The sequence below is a fragment of the Diceros bicornis genome, chromosome 12 (assembly GCF_020826845.1).
Source record: "Diceros bicornis minor isolate mBicDic1 chromosome 12, mDicBic1.mat.cur, whole genome shotgun sequence".
Lineage (NCBI taxonomy): Eukaryota > Metazoa > Chordata > Mammalia > Perissodactyla > Rhinocerotidae > Diceros > Diceros bicornis.
The window spans coordinates 4,843,754-4,866,928 of NC_080751.1; the positions used below are offsets into that span (position 1 = coordinate 4,843,754).

At 41.1% G+C, this 23,175-nt stretch overlaps 1 protein-coding gene and 1 long non-coding RNA gene across 2 annotated transcripts in view; one reads left to right on the forward strand and one right to left on the reverse strand.

Moving 5' to 3' along the window:
- LOC131411777 (uncharacterized) overlaps positions 1–12,003 on the forward strand; it is a 35,252-nt gene extending 23,249 nt beyond the window's left edge. The window contains exon 3 of the long non-coding RNA XR_009221641.1: positions 10,176–12,003. This is a non-coding gene — a long non-coding RNA (uncharacterized LOC131411777). The remainder of the gene's footprint in view (positions 1–10,175) is intronic.
- Positions 12,004–20,338: 8,335 nt separating this feature from the next.
- The window catches only part of KCMF1 (potassium channel modulatory factor 1), a 68,762-nt gene continuing 65,925 nt past the window's right edge, over positions 20,339–23,175 (reverse strand). Inside the window, exon 7 of the mRNA XM_058550811.1 lies at positions 20,339–22,452. Coding sequence (XP_058406794.1) covers positions 22,191–22,452 — 262 coding nt within the window. The 3' untranslated portion in view covers positions 20,339–22,190. The remainder of the gene's footprint in view (positions 22,453–23,175) is intronic.

Here is a 23,175-nt window from a genome sequence, read left to right on the forward strand (position 1 = left end):
TGTGACAACATGGATGGACATTGAGGGTATTATGCAAAGTGAAATAAGTCAGAAGGAGAGGGTCAAATACCGTATGATTTCCTTCATTAAGTAGTAGATAATAACAACAATAAACAAACACATAGAGACAGAGATTGGATTGGTGGTTACCAGAAGGGGAGGGGGGAGGGAGGAGGGCGAAAGGGATAATTTGGCACATGTGTGTGGTGATGGGTTGTAATTAGTATTTGGGTGGTGAACATGATGTAATCTATGCAGCAGTAGAAGTATGGTGATGTACACCTGAAGTTTATACAATGTTATAAACCAATGTTACTGCAATAAACAAAAAATTAAAAAAATAAAAATAACAAAGATAGATTGAATTAGTAATCAGTAATCAAAACTTCCAAACAAATTAAATCCAGGACCAGATGGCTTCACTGCTGAGTTCTACCAAATATTTAATGAAAAATTAACACCAGTCTTTCTCAAACTCTTCCAAAAAATAGAAGAGGAAACACTTCCTAACTCATCTTATGAAACCATCATTACCCTGATACCAAAGCAAGTCAAAGACACCACTGAAAAAGAAAACTACAGACCAACATTCCTTATGAACATAAGTGCAGAAATTCTCAGTAAAATACTAACAAATCTAATACTAGCATATAAAAACACCATGGCTAAGTTGGATTCATTCCAGGAATGCAATGGTGGTTCAACGTAAGAAAATCAATGTAATACACTACATTAATTGGTTTCACAACATTGTGATTGTACTAAATGCCACTGAATTGTACACTTTAAAATGGTTAATTTTATTATGTGAATCTAAACTCAATAAAAAATTAATTGTAGAGTTCTTAGATGGTGTAATAGAATTTAGTGGTAAAATAAATTTGATTATAGATAGAAATGTATAAAGTAAAACTACAAAAGTTTTAGAAGAAAACATAGGAGAAAATCTTCATGACCTGAGGTTAGGCAAACAATTCTTAGCCAAGCCACCAAAAGCATGAAACATAAAAGGAAAAAAATTGAACTTCATCAAAATTAAAAACTTTTGCTCTGTGAAAGACACCATTAAAATGACAAGATAAGCCACAGATTGGGAAGAATTATTTGCACATCATATATGTAATAAGGATTCATATCCAGAAGAACATACAACTGTCTCATGTCCATAAGACAAACAACCCAATTAAAATATGAGTAAAGGGGAGCCGGCCCAGTGGAGTAGTGGTTGGGTTCGTGCACTCTGCTTCTGGTGGCCCAGGGTTCACAGGTTTGGATCCTGGGTGCAGACCTATGCACCACTTATCAAGCCACACTGCAGCAGGCGTCCCACATAAAGTAGAGGACGATGGGCACAGATGTTAGCCCAGGGCCAATCTTTCTCAGCAAAAAAAGAGGAGGATTGGCAACAGGTGTTAGCTCAAGGGTAATCTTCCTCATATACAAAAAAAATATATGAGTAAAGGAGTGACGTCATCATTGTGGCAGAATGAGTTGTTCTGTTTGTCTCTCCCCTCTAAGCTACAACCAGTAGGACATCCATTGACCATCATAGGACTCCATGCACAGCTTACCAGAAGGCCTGAGAGATCCATACTTCTTTACAGCTGAACGTAGATGGACTGGACCTCCGGGAGGCAGTGGAACTAGGGAAGCAGCCCCCTTCCCCTTCCCCAGCAGAGACAATCCAAAATGCAGATACCCCTGGCAGAGGTGCCCTGACCTGAGGTTTCGAAAAGCACACCAGTGCTGGAGACCAGAGGTTGCAGGGGCAGCAACGGCACTTGTAGCTTAGCCCCTGCTCATCCCCCAGCAGTGGTGGTCGGGGCCCATAACCTGATGCTTCAGGAAACACAGCAGTGTCGTAACCTAACACCCCGACCCCTGCAGCACCACTGGTCTTTCCAGCAACAGGAGCAGCATCCAAAATGTAGATACCACCAGCACGGGGGGGGTGGCATCCTGACCTGAGTTTTCAGAATGTGCACTGATGCGAGACCAGAGGCTGCTGCAGGAGGAGCCACAGTGCTCACAGCTCAGCCCCTCCCCCTCCCCCAGCAGTGGCAGATGGCACTGGTGACCTGAGATTTCAGGAGCCACAGCAGTACCCATGACACAGCCCCCAGTGGTGGCACCCCCAACACCAGCCCTACCAGCATCAGGGGTTGCATACAAGATCCCCAGCCCTTGGTGGCAGCAGTGACACCCATGAATGCAGCATCCCTGCAGTGGTGCTGCCAGCACCCCCAGATAACCCAGGAGCAGCAGCACAGGTGGTGAATGTGGCAGCAGCACCTGAGTCTGTGGAGACCCTGTGGATAGCCAGTGGGGGAACACAAGCCCCAGGCGACCTCAGAAGCAGCAGAGGTGCTGACAGCCTGGTGACCTTGGTGGCAACACCCACAACTGCAGCCACATCATAAATAGCAAGGCACCAGCAACCTCAGAGGCACAAGCAGCAGAAGGAGGGCACTGACGACACCTCTGGCAGAGGCAGTGGAGGGTAGAAAGTGCAGGCTCTTAAATACAACCAGCAGCAGCTCAGAATCAAAGTAACCAAAGCCTTACCCAAATAAGAAAGGTGTTTACCTCCACAAATTCACAGGCAGAGGAACAACTCATCATGCACCATGAAGAACTACAGTAACACGTTAGCACAGAAAGAAAATGACAACTTTACACAAACCAAACTTTAAGTCACAGAAGATTTCAATCTAACTGACAGAGAATTCAAAATAGCTTCCATGAAGAAACTCAACAAGTTACAAGAAAACTCAGACAGACAGTTTAATGAACTAAGGAATAAAATTAATCAACAGAAGAAGTACTTCACCAAAGAAATAGAAACTCTAAAAACAAACAGAAATTCCAAAGATGAAGAACACAATTAATGAGATGAAAAATAAAATAGAAAGTATTGAAAATAAAGCATACCATATGAAGAGAGAATTAGTGAGCTCAAAGATAGAAATCTAGAAATGATTCAGGTGGAAGAAGAGAGGGAACTAAGATTTTTAAAAAATGACATTTTATGAGAAAAATCTGACTCAGTTAGGAAAAGCAACATAAGGATAATTGGTATCCCAGAAGGAGAAGAGAGGGAGAAAGGAGCAGAGAGCTTATTTAAAGAAATAATAGCTGAGAACTTCCCAAACCTGGGTAAGAAACTGGATATAAAAGTACATGGGGCCGGCCCCGTGGCTTAGCAGTTAAGTGCACATGCTCCGCTGCTGGCAGCCCGGGTTCAGATCCCAGGCGCGCACCACTTCTCCGGCTATGCTGGGGCCGCGTCCCACATACAGCAACTGGAAAGATGTGCAGCTATGACATACAACTATCTACTGGGGCTTTGGGGGGAAAAAAAAAGTACATGAACCTAGGCCGGCCCCGTGGCTTAGCAGTTAAGTGCGCACACTCTGCTGCTGGGGGCCCGGGTTCGGATCCCGGGCGCGCACCAATGCACTGCTTCTCCAGCCATGCTGAGGCCGCGTCCCACATACAGCAACTAGAAGGATGTGCAGCTATGACATACAACTATCTGCTGGAGCTTTGGGGGAAAAACAAATAAATAAATAAAATTATTAAAAAAAAAGTACATGAATGTAATAGAGCTTCTAATTATCTCAATGCAAAAGGAGCTTCTCCAAGGCACATTACATTAAAAAACTGTCAAAAGTCAATGACAAAAAAAGAATATTAAAGGCAGCCAGGGAGAAGAAAATAAGTACAAAGGAACCCCCATCAGGCTATCAGTGGATTTCTCAGCAGAAACTCTATAGGCTAGGAGATAGTGGAATGATATATTCAAAATATTGAGACAAAAACTATCAGCCAAGAATACTACATCCAGAAAAGTTATCCTTCTGATATGAAAGAAAAATAAAAGTTTTCCCAAACAAACAAAAGCTGAGGGAGTTCATCACCACTAGACTTGCCTTACAAGAAATGTAGAGAGGAGTCCTCTTACAAGAAACAAAAAAGCAAAGGTATACAAAGCTTTGAGCAAGGAGATAAACAGACAGACAAAATCAAAAAATTGCAACTCTATTCCAGAATAGGTTAGTAAACACTTAATTACAACATAAAGGCTAAAGGGAAAGCAAGAATCAAAAATAACTATAACCACTTCAATTTGGTAACAAACTCACAATACAAAAAAAGGATAATTTGTGACAACAAAACACAGAAAAGGAAGAGGAAAAAGATTGAACCTCCATAGGCTAATGGAGATAAGATGCTATCAGCAGAAAAAGGACTATCTCATCTATGAGATCTTTTATACAAACCTCATGGTAACCACAAAACAAAAAATCAGAACAGAGTCACAAAAGATAAAAAAGAGAAAACTGAGAAACACATCACAAAAAACCACCAAAATGAAATGGTAGACAAATACAAAAAAAAGAAACAATGGAAATATACAACAACCAGAAAACAAAAGATAAAATGGCAACATTAAGCTCTGATATATCAATAATCACTCTAAATGTAAATAGATTGGATTCACCAATCAAAAGACACAGAGTGACTGGATGGATTAAAAAACAAGAGCCAAAAATATCCTGCCTCCTAGAGACACAACTCAGCTCTAAAGACAAACATAGGCTCAGAGTGAAGGGATGGAAGATGATACTTTAAGCAAATAGAAACAAAAGGAAGTGGGTGTAGCAATACTTATATTAGACAAAATAGACTTCAAGCCAAAAAAGATAACAAGAGACAGGGATGGACATAATATAAGGATAAAAGGGACATTTCACCAAGAAGATATAACACTTACTAGTATATATGCACCTAACATAGGAGTACCAAAGTATATAAAGCAACTATTAACAGACCTAAAGGGAGAAATTGACAGCAACACCATAATAGTAGGGGAAGTCAACGTTCCACTGACATCAATGGATAGATCATCCAGATAGAAAGTTAACAAGGACATATTGGCCTTAAATGAAACACTAGACCAGATGGACTTAATAGATATATAGAGAACATTCCATCCAAAAGCAGTGGAATACACATTCTTCTCAAGTGCACATGGAACATTCTCAAAGATAAACCATATGTTGGGAAACAAGACAAGCTTCTATAAATTTAAGAAGATTGAAATTGTATCAAGCATCTTTTTGGACCATAGTGCTATGAAACTAGAAATCAACTACAAGAAGAAAACTGGAAAGTTACGAATATGTGGAGGCTAAACAACTGGCTAAACAAAAAAATACCTGGAGACAAATGAAAATGAATGACAAATACCTGGAGGCTAAACAAAAAAATACCTGGAGACAAATGAAAATGAAAACACAACATACCAAAACTTATGGGACACAGCAAAAGCAGTACTAAGAGGAGAGTTTATAGCATTACAAGCCTACCTTGAGAAATAAGAAAAATCTCAAATAATCAATCTAACACTATACCTAAAAGAACTAGAAAAGAAGAACAAAGCCCAAAGTCAGTAAAAGAAGGAAATAATAAAAATCAGAGCAGAAATAAATGAAATAGAGACTAAAAAGACAATAGAAAGGCTCAATCATACTAAGAGCTGGTTCTTTGACAAGATAAACAAAATTGAAAAACCCTTATCTAGACTCACTAAGAAAAAAAGACAGAAGTCTCAAATAAATAAAATCAGAAGTGAAAGAGGAGAAATTACAACAGATACCACAGAAACACAAAGGATTATAAGAGAATACTATGAAAAGCTATATGTCAACAAGTTGCATAATGTAGAAGAAATGGATAAATTCTTAGACTCATACAACCTCCCAAAACTGAATCAAGAAGAAATAGGGAGTCTGAATAGACCAATCAGAAGTAAAGAGATTGAAACAGTAACCAAAACCTGCCAAAAAACAAAAGTCTAGGACGGCTTCTATGGTGAATTCTACAAAACATTCAAAGAAGATTTAATATCTGTCTTTCTCAAACTCTTCCAAAAAATTGAAGAGGATGGGATGCTTCATAACTCATTTTACTAGGTCAACATTATCCTGATACCAAAACTAGACAAGGACAACACAAAAAAGGAAAATTACAGACCAATATTGCTGAAGAATATAGATGCAAAAATCCTCAACAAAATATGAGCAAATCGAATACAAGACATTAAAAGGATCATACACCACAATCAAGTGGGATTTATTCCAGGGATGCAGGGATGGTTCAACATCCACAAACCAATCAATGTGATATACCACATTAACAAAATGAAGAATAAAAATCATGATCATCTCAACAGATGCAGAGAAAGCATTTGGCAAGATTCAACATCCATTTATGATTAAAAAAAACCCTGAATAAAATAGTATACAAGGAAAGTATCTCAGCATAATAAAGTCCATATATGACAAACAGCCAACATCATACTCAATAGTGAAAAACTTAAAGCTATTCCTCTAAGAACAGGAACAAGACATGGAGGCCCACTCCCACCACTCTTATCCAACATATTCAACATAGTATGGGAAGTCCTAACCAGACCAATTAGGCAAGAAAAAAAAAAATCATAAAAGGGATCCAAATTGGAAAGGAAGAAGTAAAACTGTTACTATTTGCAGATGACATGATTCTATATATAGAAAACCCTAAAGAATGCACAAAAAAACCATTAGTAATAATTAACAAGTACAGTAAAGTTTTGGGGTACAAAAACGACATACAAAAATCAGTTGTGTTTCTCTACACTAATAATGAACTAGCAGACAGAAATCAAGAATTTACAGTCCCATTTACAGCTGCAACAAAGAGAATAGAATACCTAGGAGTAAATTTAACCAAGGAGGTGAAAGACATATACACTAAAAACTGTAAGACATTATTGAAAGAAATTGAAGAAGACATAAAGAAATGGGAAGATATGCTGTGCTCATGGATTGGAAGAATAAGCATAGCTAAAATGTCCATATTACCTAAAGCAATCTACAGATTCAATGCAATCCCAATCAGAATCCCAATGACGTTTTTCATGGAAATAGAACAAAGAATCCTAAAATTTATATGGAACAACAAAAGAACAAAGTTGGAGGCATCATAATCCCTGATTTCAAAATATACTACAAAACTATTAGTAATCAAAACAGCATAGTGCTGGCAGAAAAACAGACACACAGATCAATGGAACAGAATTGAGAGCCCAGAAATAAACCCATACATCTATGGATAGCCAATTTTCAATAAAGGAGCCAAGAACATACAATAGAGAAAGGAAAGTCTCTTGAATAAATGGTGTTGGGAAAACTGGACAGCCACGTGCAAAAGAATGATAGTAGACCATTATCCTACACCATACACAAAAATTAACTCAAAGTGGATTAAAGACTTGAATGTAAGACCTGAAAACATAAAACTCCTAGAAGAAAATGCAGACAGTACACTTCTGACATCGGTCTTAGCAGTGTCTTTTTGAAGATCATGTTTCCTCAAGCAAGGGAAACAAAAGAAAAAATAAACAAATGGGACTGCATTAAACTAAAAAGCTTCTGCATGGCAAAGGAAACCATCAACAAAACAAAAAGACAACCTAACAATTGGGAGAAGATATTTGTAAATCATATATCCAAGAAGGGGTTAATTTCCAAAATATATAAAGAGCCCATACAACTCAATGACAAAAAAACAACGCAATCAAAAAATGAGCAGAGGATATGAACAGACATTTTTCCAAAGAAGATATACAGATGGTCAACAGACACATGAAAAGATGTTCAACATCACTAATTATTAGGGAAATTCGAATCAAAACTACAATGAGATATCACCTCATACCCGTCAGAATGGCTATTATTTATCTAAAAGATGAGAAATAACAAATGTTGGAGAGGATGTGGCAAAAAAGGAACCTTCATACACTGCTGCTGGGAATACAAACTGGTGCAGCCACTATGGAAAACAGTATGGAGGTTTCTCAAAAAATTAAAAATAGAAATACCATATGACCCAGCTATTCCATTCGGGTATTTATCCAAAGAACATGAAAAAACTAATTTGAAAAGATATATGCACCCTTATGTTCACTGCAGCGTTATTCACAATAGCCAAGACTTGGAAGCAACGTAAGTGTCCATCAATGGTGAATGCATAAAGAAAATGTGGTGTGTACACACACACACACACACACACACACAATGGAATACTATTCAGCCATAAAAAAGATGAAATCGTCTCATTTGCAACAACATGGATGGACCTTGAGGGTATTATGCTAAGTGAAATAAGTCAGATGGAGAAACACAATTACCATGTGACTTCACTCATGTGGAAGATAAACAAACAAGCAAACACATAGATACCAAGAACGGACTGGTGGTTACCAGAGGGGAAAAGGGTAGGGGAAGGAAAAAGGGGTAAAGGGGCATATATGTATGGTGATGGATGGAGACTAGACTTTTGGTGGTGAACATGATGTAGTCTATACAGAAGTCGGAATATAATGCTGTACATCTGAAATTTATATAATGTTATAAACCAATGTAACCTCAATAAAATAAATTAAAAGGAAAAAATATATGGGTAAAATAGAAAAAAGAAGATATATAAATGGCTAATAAGCAAATGAAAGATGCTCAAAATCATTAGTCTATTTGGAAAAGTAAATTCAAACTACATTGAGATACTGACACACACCCATTCAAATGGCTGTGATTAAAAGAACTGTAGGGATTAAGCCAACTATCAAGTATGTCTATTTTGAATACACATTTGGGGTTGGGGGGGAAATGACCACTGAGTACTACAAGCCTCAAAGGACTTACTCTGAACTGGGCTTTGGTCAGAATTGCACTCATTACCATTTATTACCTAGCCCCTATATGCTCCTATTCTAACAAGAGGCCATGGTTACACTTTGGGTCTCAGGTTATCAAAGTCAACTAGGAGTATGTATCCAATTGTCCTCAAAATGTTTAGGTCTTTTCCTTTTCCCAATGCCCAATTACCTAAGTAAATAGCCATAGGTCTCTTTGGGAGAAGGCCAGAAAGAACTATTACCATGTTCACTTGCCATGTGTAAAGGGTCATGCCTCCTGGAATTCCAGCCTCTTCTTCAAACAGGGGGTTCTGGGTTTGAAAACAGGCTCAGTGTAGAAACTGGGCAAAGGGGTGTGAATTTTTATTGGAGCAACTGCCCCTGGCTTCATCATCATCATCTTTGATTTCTTTCTCTTTCTTTTTATTTGGCAAGGAAGATTAGCCCTGAGCTAATATCCGTTGTCAATCCTCCTCTTTTTGCTGAGGAAGATTGGCCCTGAGCTAACATCCGTGCCCACTTTCTTCTTTTTTTTTTTTTAAAGATTTATTTATTTATTTATTTTTCCCCCCAAAGCCCCAGTAGATAGTTGTATGTCATAGCTGCACATCCTTCTAGTTGCTGTATGTGGGACGCGGCCTCAGCATGGCTGGAGAAGAGGTGTGTCGGTGCTCGCCCGGGATCCGAACCCAGGCCACCAGCAGCGGAGCGCACGTACTTAACCCCTAAGCCATGGGGCCGGGGCCGGCCCCCACCTTCTTCTACTTTATATGTAGGGCGTTTTCCACAGCATGGCTTGATAAACAGTGCATGTGTCCACACCCGGGATCCGAACCTGTGAACCCGGGGCTGCTGAAGCGGAGCGTGCAAACTTAGCCACTACGCCACCTGGCCGGCTCCATCTTTGATTTCTTTTGAGGGTTCAATTTGAATAGTACCATTGTTGGCTAACCAACTATTTTGCCTGTGGTCATGCCAAGCTCTATTAACAATCTCCACAACTCTCTTCTGTTGGGACTCCATCGGCTGCCACTTCAACCTTGCTGCTCACTGTGATAATTGCATCCCCCTGGCTTCTAGCAGTTAAGCACTGCCACCTGTCCGCTATTGCTTTGGAGTCCTTTCCCCCTGTTGCTGAGTGAGCCATTCAGAGGAGGAAACAAGGTCCACGAGAGTAAATAACTGCCCTCAGCTCATACAGCCGGTAAATGATGGAGGCAGCTTCTATCCCAGGCAGTCCGGCCCCAGACACCACACTTTTACCCAATTCCCACTAGTGCCTGGGAAACCTATAAAATAAATGTTAAAACGGATGCCTTGGAGGCTTCCAAGTTGCTGAGGGTTGGGCAAGGGGTTGCCTTTCCATTTCGTGTTGATCCACTGCCCCCACGTGGTCACATCCTGAACTTCATCTTTGTTTGTTCCCAAATAGGAGTAGGCTCTCCAGATTCTGTCACTGCTGAAGAGACCCCCCAAAGTCACCCTGCTGGGAAACATACCCTGGGCGGCCACAGGTAGCACTGCGTGACCTGGGGCAGGTTACTTCACTCTCCTGACCTCAGTTCCATCCTTTCTAAGATGGGGTAATGACAGTGCATTAAATGAAATGATGAAATGAAATAATATATCTAAATTCCTGGCTCAAACTAAGGGCCCAATAACCATTAGCTATGGTGCTGCATGCTCAGTTCTTTTCTCTCTAAAATGGAATTGGGACAGTCGCCTTCATACCTTTGCTGCAGTGAGTGAGCCACAAAGTCAACTGCACGTGTTGGGAATCGGTATTCCACGCAAGGCCACTGCCTTCTCAAAGCTCCTTGAAAAATGCTTTACCAGACTAGCTTGGTTCTTGCTGGCCTAACTAAGATCACAGTTGAGTAAAAGGTGTAGAAGTTGATGATGGAAGGCCTGGCTCAGATCACTGATTTTGAGTCTCAGGAGAAGTTCCTCACCAGACAACGCTCTCCTCCTCTTAAAGCTGGAAGGACAGATCCCCCATGGTTGGGGTCATGGAAGTGGGTATTTTCCCCAAATTTCTCCTCCCTGGACCAGTTGGAGCCTTCTAGGTGTGAGACTGCCAGGTGCCTACATGGACATGATTTCTGCTCAGAGACATAGCCAGCCTGTGAGGAAGCTATTGGTCCCCTTGGTCTCACAGAGCAAGAGAGTGAGGCTCAGAGTTAAGGAGCTGCTCCAACCTCACCCAGCCGCCCTGGGCCTGCGCTGGGATTCAGGCCCAGATCTGGTGCTGCCCAGGCGTGGCCCCATGTCACTAGAGCAGGACCTTCTTGCTTCTTTGTTAACACAGAGCCCATTCATGATGGCTGGTCACCAGCCTCCAAGACCAAAAAGAGGAACCCTGCCACTGCCTCCATACTCCCCACCACTGCTGAAGCAATCCCTTCACCCAAAGACACAAGCAGAAACTTTTCAGGGTCTGCTTCTCTTGTTCCCAGGAATTAACCAAGTGTGTCCACCTTGAGGACAGAAGAGGCAGCAGGAAGATCAGGGTGGTAGTTGAAGAAGGCCTAGGTGAGACGCCAGACTCAACTGTTCCTATAGAGCGATGGCCTCCAACCTTTGGAAACTGCAGCGGCAATTTTGGAGGCAATGTTCAAATACAGTCATGTGCCATGTAACAACGTTTCTGTCAACAACAGACTGCATATACCATGGTGGTCTCATAAGATTAGTACCATACAGCCTAGGTGTGTGGTAGGCTATACCATCTAGGTTTGTGTAAGTACACTCTATGATGTTCGCACAGCGACAAAATTGCCTAACAATGCATTTCTCAGAATGTATCCTCATTGTTAAGTGCCGCATGACCGTATAGCGTAAAGACCACCAGTTTAACATCTAATCCTGAGATAGAAATTTATGTGCATTCCTAGTCCAGCGTTTCTAAAAGTTATTAAGTGGCTTTAAGTGTCCTACCCAAACATTTTTCCAAGGATGACTGTCTAAATGTCCCCAGAGAGACTTTTCTGAGTTCTTGATTCCTCTGAATTTGTTGCAATAAAGATAAGGTGGAAATATTGAAGAGGTCAAAAAAGAACGTTGGAAGAACAGATCATCTTGTGTTTTCTAGAAATGTCCTATTTTTATTTGCTGTCACATCAGATATCATGCCAGATGGCTTTTACTTTGATTTGAGTCAGACCACCTGGGTCAGGATCTTGGCTGTGGCACTGGTGGGACGTGGGAAAACCTATTTCATCTCTGCATCTTAGTGTCAAGCATTCCCAAAGCAGCAGTGCGGTGGCCAACGGGGCTGTCAGGGTCACCGTTGGTGCTGCTGGGCTGGCTGGCCACACTTCCACAGACTGGGCTGTGTGGAGACGTTGAACCCACATGGATTCATAGAGCATGTTACATATACAGACAGCAAAAGTAAAGTCAGCTTCTTGTGTCCCTAGTCCCACAAGATGACACCGAGCTGGAGGTCCAGATAACAGATGTCATGGGCAGTGGGTCATTCTGCTGTGCAGAAGCTAACTCTCAACTCTAGCCAAGCAGTTTTACAGACTTACAAGGGGGCCTGCAGACCTATCCCCGTGGAAGTGGGGCAGGCAGGTGGAAAGTGTTGCACTAAACGGAAACTAGGGAGATGGATGAGGAATGGCCTCGCAGCAGGCTCCTGAAAGACAGGGAGGCAGGCGAGAGACAGCCTCCTGGCAGCAACTCATAAACTGCTTATCTCCACGGCAGTCCAGCCCTGCCTGTGTGGAGACGGGCAAGGTTGCTGGGCACCAGGGTGGAGTGCTCCTCTAAACTTGGTTTCATCATCTGTAATATGAGGAGATTAAGAATATCCAACACAGGTATATATATATTTTTTGAGACAAAGTTCACATGAAACTCACCATATTAAAGTGTTCAATTGTTTTTAGTATAGTCATAGAATTGTGCAACCATCACCACTACCTAATTCCAGAACATTTTCATCACTCCAAAAAGAAATCCTGTACCCATTAGCAGTCACTTTCCACTCTCCCCTTTCCCAGCCCCTAGCCATCACTAATGCACTTTCTGTCTCTGTGGATTTGTTTATTCTGGTCATTTCATCTAAATGGAATCATACAATATGCGGTCTTTTGCATCTGGCTTCTTTCACTTAGTGTAATGTTTTCAAGGCCCATCCAAGTTGTAGCACGGATCAGTACCTCATTCCTCTTTATGGACAAATGGTGTTCCATCATATGGCTAGATCAAGTTTTGTTTATCCGTTCATCACTTGAAGGACATTTGGGTTGCTTCCACTTTTTGACTACTATGAATAATGCTGCTATGAACATGCGTGTATGAATTTTTGTGTGAACATATGTTTTTAACACTCTTGGGTATACACCTAGGAGTGAAATTGCTGGGTCATATGGTAACTCTATGTTTAATTTTTTGAGGAGCTGCCAAACTCTTTTCCACAGTGGCTGAGTACTTTCTATGGTCTGCATTTTTAAAAGCATAAAAACTCTTAATAGAGCCTGGCCCACAATATCCATTCTTTCATGCCATAAATATTTATGGAGCACCTACTGTGTGCCAAACATTGTTATAGACATAGGGATATAGTGGTGAGTAATAGAAAGCTGGCATCTGTGTGTGTGTAGGTATGTATATGTGTGTGTGTGTGTATGGGTATGTGTGTGTATAGGGGTGAGTCAGCTGGTGACACGAGTTATGGGGAAGGGGGCTAGGGAATTCTGGGTGGGTATGGGATGGCTGTTTTAAATTGGATCGTCAGGGAAGGCCTCACTGACAAAGAGAAGGAGGTGAAGGGACATGGACTGTCCAAGAAAAGGGAACCGTGAAGGCTCAAGTCCCAGTGCTGTGGCGTGCCCCGGGAACAGCCAGGTGGCCAGGGAACAGAGAGTAGGAGGCGATGCACACAGACAAGGAACAAGAACCACATCCTGCAGGGCCCCGGCGCCATGCTGAGAACTCTGGCCTTCACTCGGAGAGAGACGGAGCCACTGGATGGACTCGAGGCTTGTAGTGACAGGATCTTACTGGGTTCTGACGAGATGGCCCAGCTGCTGTGTTGAGAAGACACTGGGAAGAGACAGAGCTGCCAGTTGGGAGACTATGGCAATGATGCTGGCAGAAGAGGATGGTGGCCCAGAGCCAGCAGTGGAGATGGTGAGAGAGGTCAGTTCCTGGATAAGTTGTGGAAATAGAGCCAGCAGGTTTTGCTGATTAAATGGATGTGAAGTGCGAGGAAGAAAGAAGAAGAGAAAATGGCCCCAACAGATTTTGGCCTAAGCAACTGAAAGGAAAGACAGCTATGCTACTGAGTGAGCTGGGGACACCTTTGCCTAGTTCACCACAGAACCCAAGTGCCTAGAACAGTGCCTGCCACTTAGTAAGGCTCAAGAAATTGACTGAATAAATGAGAAGGTGGCAGGATCTGCGGTAAGTCCTCCATCAATGTTCATTCTTTGCTACCTATGGTCACCTGACCTAGGGTGATACCTCTCTCCCACTAATCTCAAACTCTTCAGATAGAGACTCTTGCGTTTTTGTGACTTTTTCCTAGGTCACTGATCCTCATGGAGATTTTTGCCAGAGCCTCTTAGAAGTGTTTGAAGGAGGGCAGGCTGATCGAATCAATGGACTGCCTTTGTACAGACGCACGTGCTCTGCCTTCTGGAGTTTGCTCCCATGCAAATCTCGTGCTGTGTTCTCTGCCTTCTGGGCTACCACTTCTCATTAATTGAATGATGACTTTTTTTTTTTTTTTTTTTTGCTGAGGAAGATTTACCCTGAGCTAACATCTGTGCCAATCTTTCTCTATTTTGTATAGAGAAATAGAGCATGGCTGCCAACCAGAGGTACAGGTCCACGCCCAGGAATCGAACCTGGGCCAGCAAAGCAGAGCTCGAGAAACTTAACCACTAGGCCACGGGACTGGCCCCCGGAATGGTTACTTTGCATCAGATGCTGTATTAAAACATTACTTAATACTATTATTAGCTCCATTGCATAGTGAGGAAATAGGCACACTGTTTAATTAAGGTTAATTAAATTGACAAAGATGACATAGCTAGTAAGTGGTAGATCCAGGATTGAAACCTGCGTCTCTGCTTATAACCACTGCACTCTATCTTCTCCCTGTCCTGGGGTGGATATTCACTTGTCAGGAGTGTTTCCGAGGGAACTCCTACATTTAGGGGGTAATTGGACCTTTCCAACTCTAAGCTTTAATTCCAGAGGTCCATTCTCTAGGTTTTTTGTAAACTTCACCCTTAACTCAACTTAATTTCGAGCCCCGTCCATCACCCTTGATACAAAAGTGTGCATTGCTTAATCCTCACTATGAATTTCAAATTCTAACCTTTGATCAAGGAACACCATCGTCTTCCCTCTCTCTCCCTTGGGGCAAGCAGTGTCAGTAATTCAGGGAATTCTACAGATTTCAGACTCCGGTCCAGAATTGACTGACCACTTATTTCCCAGGACTTGCCTCCTAGTCGAGACATGATTTGGGTACTTTTGAGGAGGCAGAGGGAACCTCAAGATGATGAGCTGAACCCTAATTTCTAATACTACTGAAAACTCATATCCACTCTTATTGTTCATTGTAATCTTTCCAACCACTTCTTTCCATCAACCTTATTCCATTGTTTTTGCTGACCACCATCTGTCATGGCTGGGTATAGACTAAAACCTGAGCATTTTCCAAATACTTCATCAAATATTCCCCTAAATTCTATTTGAAATGCCCCCTAACAATGTCTATAATGTCCACCTTAGAACAGTATAAGATGTGAAAAGCAATATTTGTTGCATCCGTAAGAAATCTTAGCCAACCCTTGTCTGCCAGACTCCAGCAGCACAGAAGGTAATTTGAGATAGAACGATGTGAAGAGGGTGACTGGCACCAGGGCCACTGGACAAGTGCCTGAGTGAATGTTTACAAGGTGGGTGTTGGTTTAATCAGGGGGACCTGTTTGGTGCTCTGTAACCAGAGAATGGTGAACACTTCGAAAAAAATACTATAAAAAATTAAAAGACTCATTGAAATATGCTAAAAGTGTTCTTAAAAAATACATTCAACCCTCCTTCCCAGAGACCCCACTTTATAGTCTCAAACTCCAGACCTCTAGGCTGAAGTGAAAGGCTCTGGTTCAGTCTAGATGCTAAAATTTTGTGATTTTCACTGATTACTTTGAACCCTACTATTCACTGGAGGCAGCTGGGTGCTCAGAAAGGGGAAACCAACAACCACCAAAAAGCCTAGAGGGACTCTGAAGAGGAAAAAAAATTGATAAGGAGCAAGCCTTTGTCCTAGGCTGGTGGGACCCCTGTCCATGCAGATGAAGAATTTCTGGGGACTCCTTCCCAATTCTACTTACAGTGAACCTGTAAGTAGAGTGAGCATTCCAAAGGTCTTTTCTGGACTGAGGACAGAGGCCACACCTGCACCTCTCAGGCTCAGCATGCTCTTCACCGTCATCTCAAATGCCATCAGCCATGGGTCTTAGGGTAGCCTGGGCGGGTCCTGAAACTTCTGTAGGCAAATGGAGCCAACACTTCAGATGTCACTAGAAGCATTAATCACACACACACACACACACACACACACACACACACACACACACACACACAGATGGAAGGCAGAAGGAAAAAGGAGAGGAAGCAGAGGGGGGCAAAAGGAGAAATAAGATATTCATGGGGCATTTAAAACTAGAAATTCCCTGTAGAATGGCTAAGACACTGGTGCCACAGATGTCCCAGTCTGTTGCTGAGCATTACTTATATCTTAGGATGACACAACACAGCCACTGAGGCCAAGCTCCATTATCCACATGAAGGAAATCGAAAGTGATGTATGTAACACAAAGTTTGTTCGTAGATGTACCCAAGAATATATTCAAATCAGAAAACACAGATGAGCTGGGTGGCCAAGTGATGATGTTATAAAAGATAATCTATATAAGGGTGCAGTGGAAATTAGTCTGGGAGCCTGTTACAATGACTAATTTATTTTAAAATACTACTGTACAGTCAGTGTGACGTGTGGTATTTTCCAAGGTAAGCTTTAATTCTAAGTGGTCAGCTAACACGGTGGCTGCCATCCGACTGGGCCCTGCTCCAGTGCCGCTACAAGCTCTTTTGTAATTCAACAGGCTTTCCTAATTAGCATACTGCATATCAAAAAATGGTTTTTTTAATTGGTGAAACTAGTGTCTTATCATGAGAGGCGCTCATAGACAAGATTAAAGGCATTCATGACTGGCCAGAACGGTTTATGTGACTAGGGTGTAAGAATCCATGAACTCTTCAGCCCTTAGTGATATGGCTGAGGCCTGCACCCAAGTTGGTCCTGTCCACTTGCTGATTTAGGAATATTACAGAATCTTACCAGGCTAATTTACCAACAATTAGGAATAATGTTGCTTCTATCTCAAATGTTTTTTTAAAGGGTGTGGTCAAAATATTTAACAGGGGAGCGTTGGGACTTTATCCAGCTTACAGAATAGGGTGTATCAAGTGTTCTTTTTGTACCAGTTTTGCTATTAAATGCAGACTGATGTTTTATGTGCAAGGCAGAATTCTAAACACTCTCACTCAAATCTGGTAGCAAGATTTAAAGGAGTAGCTCACTCACCAGATCAGATTGGTCACCTGATCTACCAAAGGCAACAGGCTTGGTGACCTTTGAAAACACTCCCAATGGGGCAAGGGAGCAAGGCTCTTTTAGGAAATAGTTTCTGAAGAATTCTCTTACAGGGAATGTCTGTAAAAACCGCCAGTTATAAATAATGCTTAGGATTAGACCAAAGCTCCGTACCTCCTGGGAGCTCAGAAGGTATGTATGAATGAGAGAGAACAGGGGTGCAGTGGTTTAGGCAGACAGAGGAGCCAACAAACCACAGGCCACATCCACTGTCTAGAGAGGAAACGTCAAGACTAGGTCAAGACCTCTTAGACTACAGGAGAAAAAGCATCGGTGTAGGCCTGAGGAAAGCAGCCCCAGAGGGGCCTGTGCACGTGGCCCACAGGGGTTTTCAAATCAAACGTGCACATTCATCAATCTGTGCAGTCTGCATGCCAAGGAAAGTGATCAGGGATACAAAATCATACTTATGAGTTTCTTTTCAACTGAATGATCTTTGACTATTTGCTGTAAAGTTCAACCGACTTTATAAAACCTGAGGACTTGAGAGGAGCATCCTATTTTTGTAATTTGAAGAACTTAACCAAGGCACTAGCCCCCTGACTAAAATGCCATGTGGAATTTAGGTTCAGGAGCAGCTTCTCTGAGAGATGAATAATTTTTCAGATCTGAACCTGCTAACCAAGTTGAGGAGTGGCAATGAACGTCTTCATGTGGGGCTTGCTGCAGGTTTCCTTAAATAAGGCACTCCCCAAGCTCATATATTTGTTTATAGAACAATTATTTGACAGAGATGGGCTGAAAAACTGCAAGAACCAAGAATTAATGAGTACTGTTCTGAAACAAAGACAAAACACTGCTTAAGCCTGGCTGAATTTGAGGGGGACAAGGAATTCGATTTTTATGCTATTCTGAAAAACAAAGTCACTTGAATGTGGCTTTAGAATACGGATAACTTACTCAGATAAGGCCATGTTTAAAGCCACAGAATTTCATAACAGTGTCACAAAATGACCAGAAAGTCTGCATACAGCTGCTCCATCTTGCATTCCAACCCTAACCTCTCCCCACCCCACCTGGAGACAAGGCTTCAGTTACCACGGCCGACGGAGAGAACTGTTTTGGTTTTCAAGTGTCTAGCGCAGCTTGAGAAAGAGCACAGAAAAGCATGACCTCTGTGCTATTAAAGCATTAACATCAGCTTCGGCATATAATTCTAGGAAAATTTCATACCTAGTGTTTTACTTCTTTACACTCCCGTTTCACAGGGCTGTACTAACCATATTGCACTCCCATGACAGGACACGTTTTTCACCGAACGGTTTTCAGTTGCAGGGATCCCATTCAGAAGACCCCTTTTCTCCAACCACCTCCTCCTGCTACCCATCTTCCTGACCACCTCTCCTTTCCTTATTTGCCCTTAGAGCTACAAACTGTTGAAGCCTGTGCTGATCCCAAAGCCACGGAGTAAAACATACAAGGGCAGTGGACTACGTGCTGTGAGGGGCCATCAAGAGAATTCTCTGGGCCCCTCACTTGCCTTGTTTTTAATTGTGGCCCACAGACCAGAAAAAATAGGCTTAGTGACCACTGAAAATCTCTTCGTATGTTATTGAAAATTCAAATACTGAGAGGGGAAAAAAAACTGGGGGCAGGAGGAGGATAACAGGATGGATTTTGTGTATTACTTCTGTTATTCTAATAATGTAATCTGCTCTCCTAAACTACATTTCTTTGGGGGCCATAGGGAGAGGGGCTTTCTCTATCTTACCTGCGTCTAGTTATAAATAAGAATCCACAACTCGGTAACAAACCTAGGCTCTAATTCTGTGGGATTTAAAAAAATAAAAATAACAATACAATCTAAATACAAATTCAAGTATTTCATGTAGCCAGCCTTAGAAATTACATCTTGTGACTGCAGCCATAAAAGCACAGGTATTTCTATTTGTTCAAAGAGGTGAAATATTTTAGGAAACTAAATGAAAAACCATCTGAGGAAGTCATGAGGTAGATTCTACTATTTCAGTCAAATTCCAAATTGCATTTGTTCTCTGTGATTAAACATCCAGGAATGTGATGCTCATGGATAATCCTACACACAATTATAGGTTAGCAGGCATTACTTTGGGATCCTTAAACACACTGCGTTCCATAAATTACACAGAAATAAAAACAAATAAGAGTTTCAAACATTCTCTGTAGGTTTTCCTCTTCACTGTAAAGTTTTCTGGGTTTTCTCTGAGACATGATATTAAACTTCTTCCAGAACAACTTGAGCAGAAACATTTAAATTATTTCCAAACAGGAAGGAGAGACAAGCACTGTACAATTACAAACTTATACCCTAGACACTCAAAACAAAAACATCTCAAAACTCAGATCTGGTTCTTAGAAATTTGAAGGTGTAGCCAAAATAAACAATGGTATATCAATTTCATCTCCTCTACAGCAGGCTTTGCAATTATTTTTATTCAATAATATGTTAACTCAGAAACTAAAGAAAAAGGACACAAGAATTTGAAGGGCTTAAATATATTTTTTATATTGATAGTCTGTGTCTTTCTACCCTAAAATAATACATTATTATTGATTACATACAGGACGAGGTGAGGTATTTGTAAAATATCTGGTAAAAAATAATTAATATACAGTATTCTACACGAGATGGAATCTTATGAACCTTCAGGTCTTCTGAAGTGTTAAATTGAACATCTAAATTAAACTGCCCTGAATGGACTTACAGTTGTTCCCTCAAACCATGTTAAAAAAGGAAAGATCTTACATTTTCCCAGAATTCGTGCAGAAAAGGGAAAGTACACAATTGGTAATTTCTATTTCTCACATCCAAAGTAATGCATTCATACAAAATCATGACCTCCAAGTTTAGCATAAAAAGAAAACTGGGTTAGAGATATAAAATCTCTGAATAATGGTTAGGCTAATTTACCAACACCAAAGAAATTCAAGTGGTCAACAGTCTTGAAAATGCTTTATTGAAATGTGTGACTTATGTGCAGAAGATGTGTTTGAGAAGACCACAGCTTTAAAACTGGTTTTTGAAACGTCTCAACAACCAACTGAAAAAAAGAAAATCCCGACTGGACTTGACTTCTAGTATAACCAGAAGCCTGGTGTGAAATTTTCCTTTAAAACATTTTCCATCACAGAAACTAAAGAAAACAAAGCTATTATATTTGGAAATTGTTGGAGTCTGAAGTTTCAGAGGAGGAGAAGCAACAGTTTTTTAGACATGTGGGGTGACTTCTTTTTTGGTTACATTTGGATGAACATGGACTTCACAGTTCTCGGAAGAACACCGGAGGGTGTTCAAGTCTGTATGCTTGTCGTGTTGAAGAAAAAGAGAAACACAGACGGGCAAGGAAAAGGATGACGGGAGAAAGAGAGGAGACTGAGAAGAGGGCTCAGAGAAAAGAGAACTGGAACAAGACATGATTAGGTTAAGTCTAGTTATAAATTTATCAGAAGCTGTGCGCACCTTTTTTAAAAGTCCTAAATTTACATTCCAAAAACTGGCCCCCGACCCCCAAACCCGCTGTCCCTGCCTTGGAGCTATTGTGAAAGTCTATGCACAAAAACTGGAACAGAAAATAAAAAATATCCCGTCCCCTCCAAACCCCAAAACAAACCCCAAAAAGCTGTACATTTTTTTTTACACATAGGATTAATAATATAGGCATATAGGTGGCATGATTCAATTAAAAGGCTTTACTTTTTATGCCAGAAAAAACCCAATAAATAAAAGGTGCTAAAGTTAGCATTAAGAATTTGGTTGTAATATATTGACAAAATCCGGGAAAGCAAATCCTCAAAGCTTCCCTGATACTGATCTGTCTCAGCAAACTATGAAGCAGATACATAAATAATGCAAAATATGATTGAGAAAGTGAGATTTTCAAAAACAAAGACAACATAATTCAGGTTAACTTTCTTGAACAGTGAATAAATGAAATTCATCTACACCTGAATAAAACATATTTAACAATTGAAAAAATTTTAAACAACCACAAAAAGTAAAAACTTTAAACAAATATGAACAGGATTTGTTGTTAGGGCACACAAACGCCCTGCAGCAGGTTCCAACAGTAGCTTTACTGGTGTCTCTTCTATATAGACGAGTTAGAGACAGGCTGAGCTCCACACGGGCAAGATGACTAACAGGGCGACAGGACAGTCACACAGGGCAGAGCGCGACACCCGGCTACGACCCCCAGATTCCACTGCAGAGCTGGCTTTGTGCGTAGGAGGCACAGAAAGAAAGGTGATTCAGGCAGACATTATTCAAAAGCTACGTCATGTAACTCTTTTGCCGTGTAACCATTGAATAATGTTTGGGAAAGCTTTGGGCTTTTATTTTTATTTAAGTTTTACTCCTTGTATTTAATTTTTTAAATAACAAGGTCACTAAAACTCATGCACGCTGCAAAAAACCTCATGCAGTAGTTAAGGTAAACCATCCAAGCAGTTTTTATTCATTAATATTCATAAATACACACAGCAGCTTCATTAGAGATTTCAATTTTCCTCTTCAGTTTGAATGTGGAGTATTAGGAGAGCCTTTTGCATGTCAAGGTACAGGAAGCAGAGATCACCCCTGCACTGCTACCTACATTTACCTGCTAGAAGTAAAAATTAGTTAAGTGGAAATGATTATCATATATATTTTCTCTCTTCCTTTTGAATGTACACAATGTAACAAGAGTGACAGACCTGAAATTACAATCACCAAACAAACCCAAGATAGTTGTTGTCCACTTTCATTGGCAAATACAGCACAGAGGACATTGTCTGCGGAGTGGGATGTCATCAAAGAGGAGGTGGTGGAGGCTCATTTCCTTTATTACTCTCTTTTAAATTTAGGTTTTCTAAAGCAACATCTAAAGGCATAATATCTACACAGCCCATAGCACCAAAATCTGCCATCTCCCCCCGTTCATCCTCGTCTGAGGACGAGCTCTCTTCACGCACTAAAGTGGACAGAAGGAGCTCTTGGACAAACAGGCTGCGGTCTGCGCGCTCACTTTCCATGGACTGGCGCTCTGTTTCAGACATTTTAGGATCATTCAACCTGTGTAAGTTAAAAAGAAAAGATCTTATTGGTAAAAAGTCAATGAACGACAGCATGGTCAATTTCTCCAATGTCCTACATTGTGCAAGCTTCCCAGGTGGCTAAACTCAGAATCTGAGACATATTATTGGAACACCTTGCTCTAATTTATCACCTTAATTATGTTGAGAAGAACTCGCTACACTTGTAGCAATACTGTTACTCTGAGGTACAAATCTATGCTTTAATTAGATTCAATGAGAAAAAATACATTTAGACTTCTCACACTCTCTCCAGAGAAAACTGTGGTGAAAATTTTTTTGAGGTAAACAAAATTTCTAACAGGTAATAGGCTTGGCGATGTAGTGACTTTCCTAACCAGAACTTCACCTGTAGGTAGTAAAGAGGAAAAGTAGCAACTCCACTCACAAAAACACTGTAGTGACTAGAAATATTCAACTGAAAAAAAATCCTACAAGTTCCCTTGACTTTTCTCTAAAGTTCCCTTTATCTCCATCTAATTCTTCCTGAAATGAAGATATGTCCAGAAGCACGAGAGGGCAAGAAAACATAGACACACACACACACTCCCACATTTCTCCTACCAAGGACTGTGTAGCGGGGCTGACCTGAGGTTTAACGGCCTAGCATACTCATCTGACATGCACTTATGAGATCTGCACTGTGCTGGGAAACTTGGTTCATGTTAAGAGTTGGCAGATGTTAAGAGTTGAATTCTTGTTA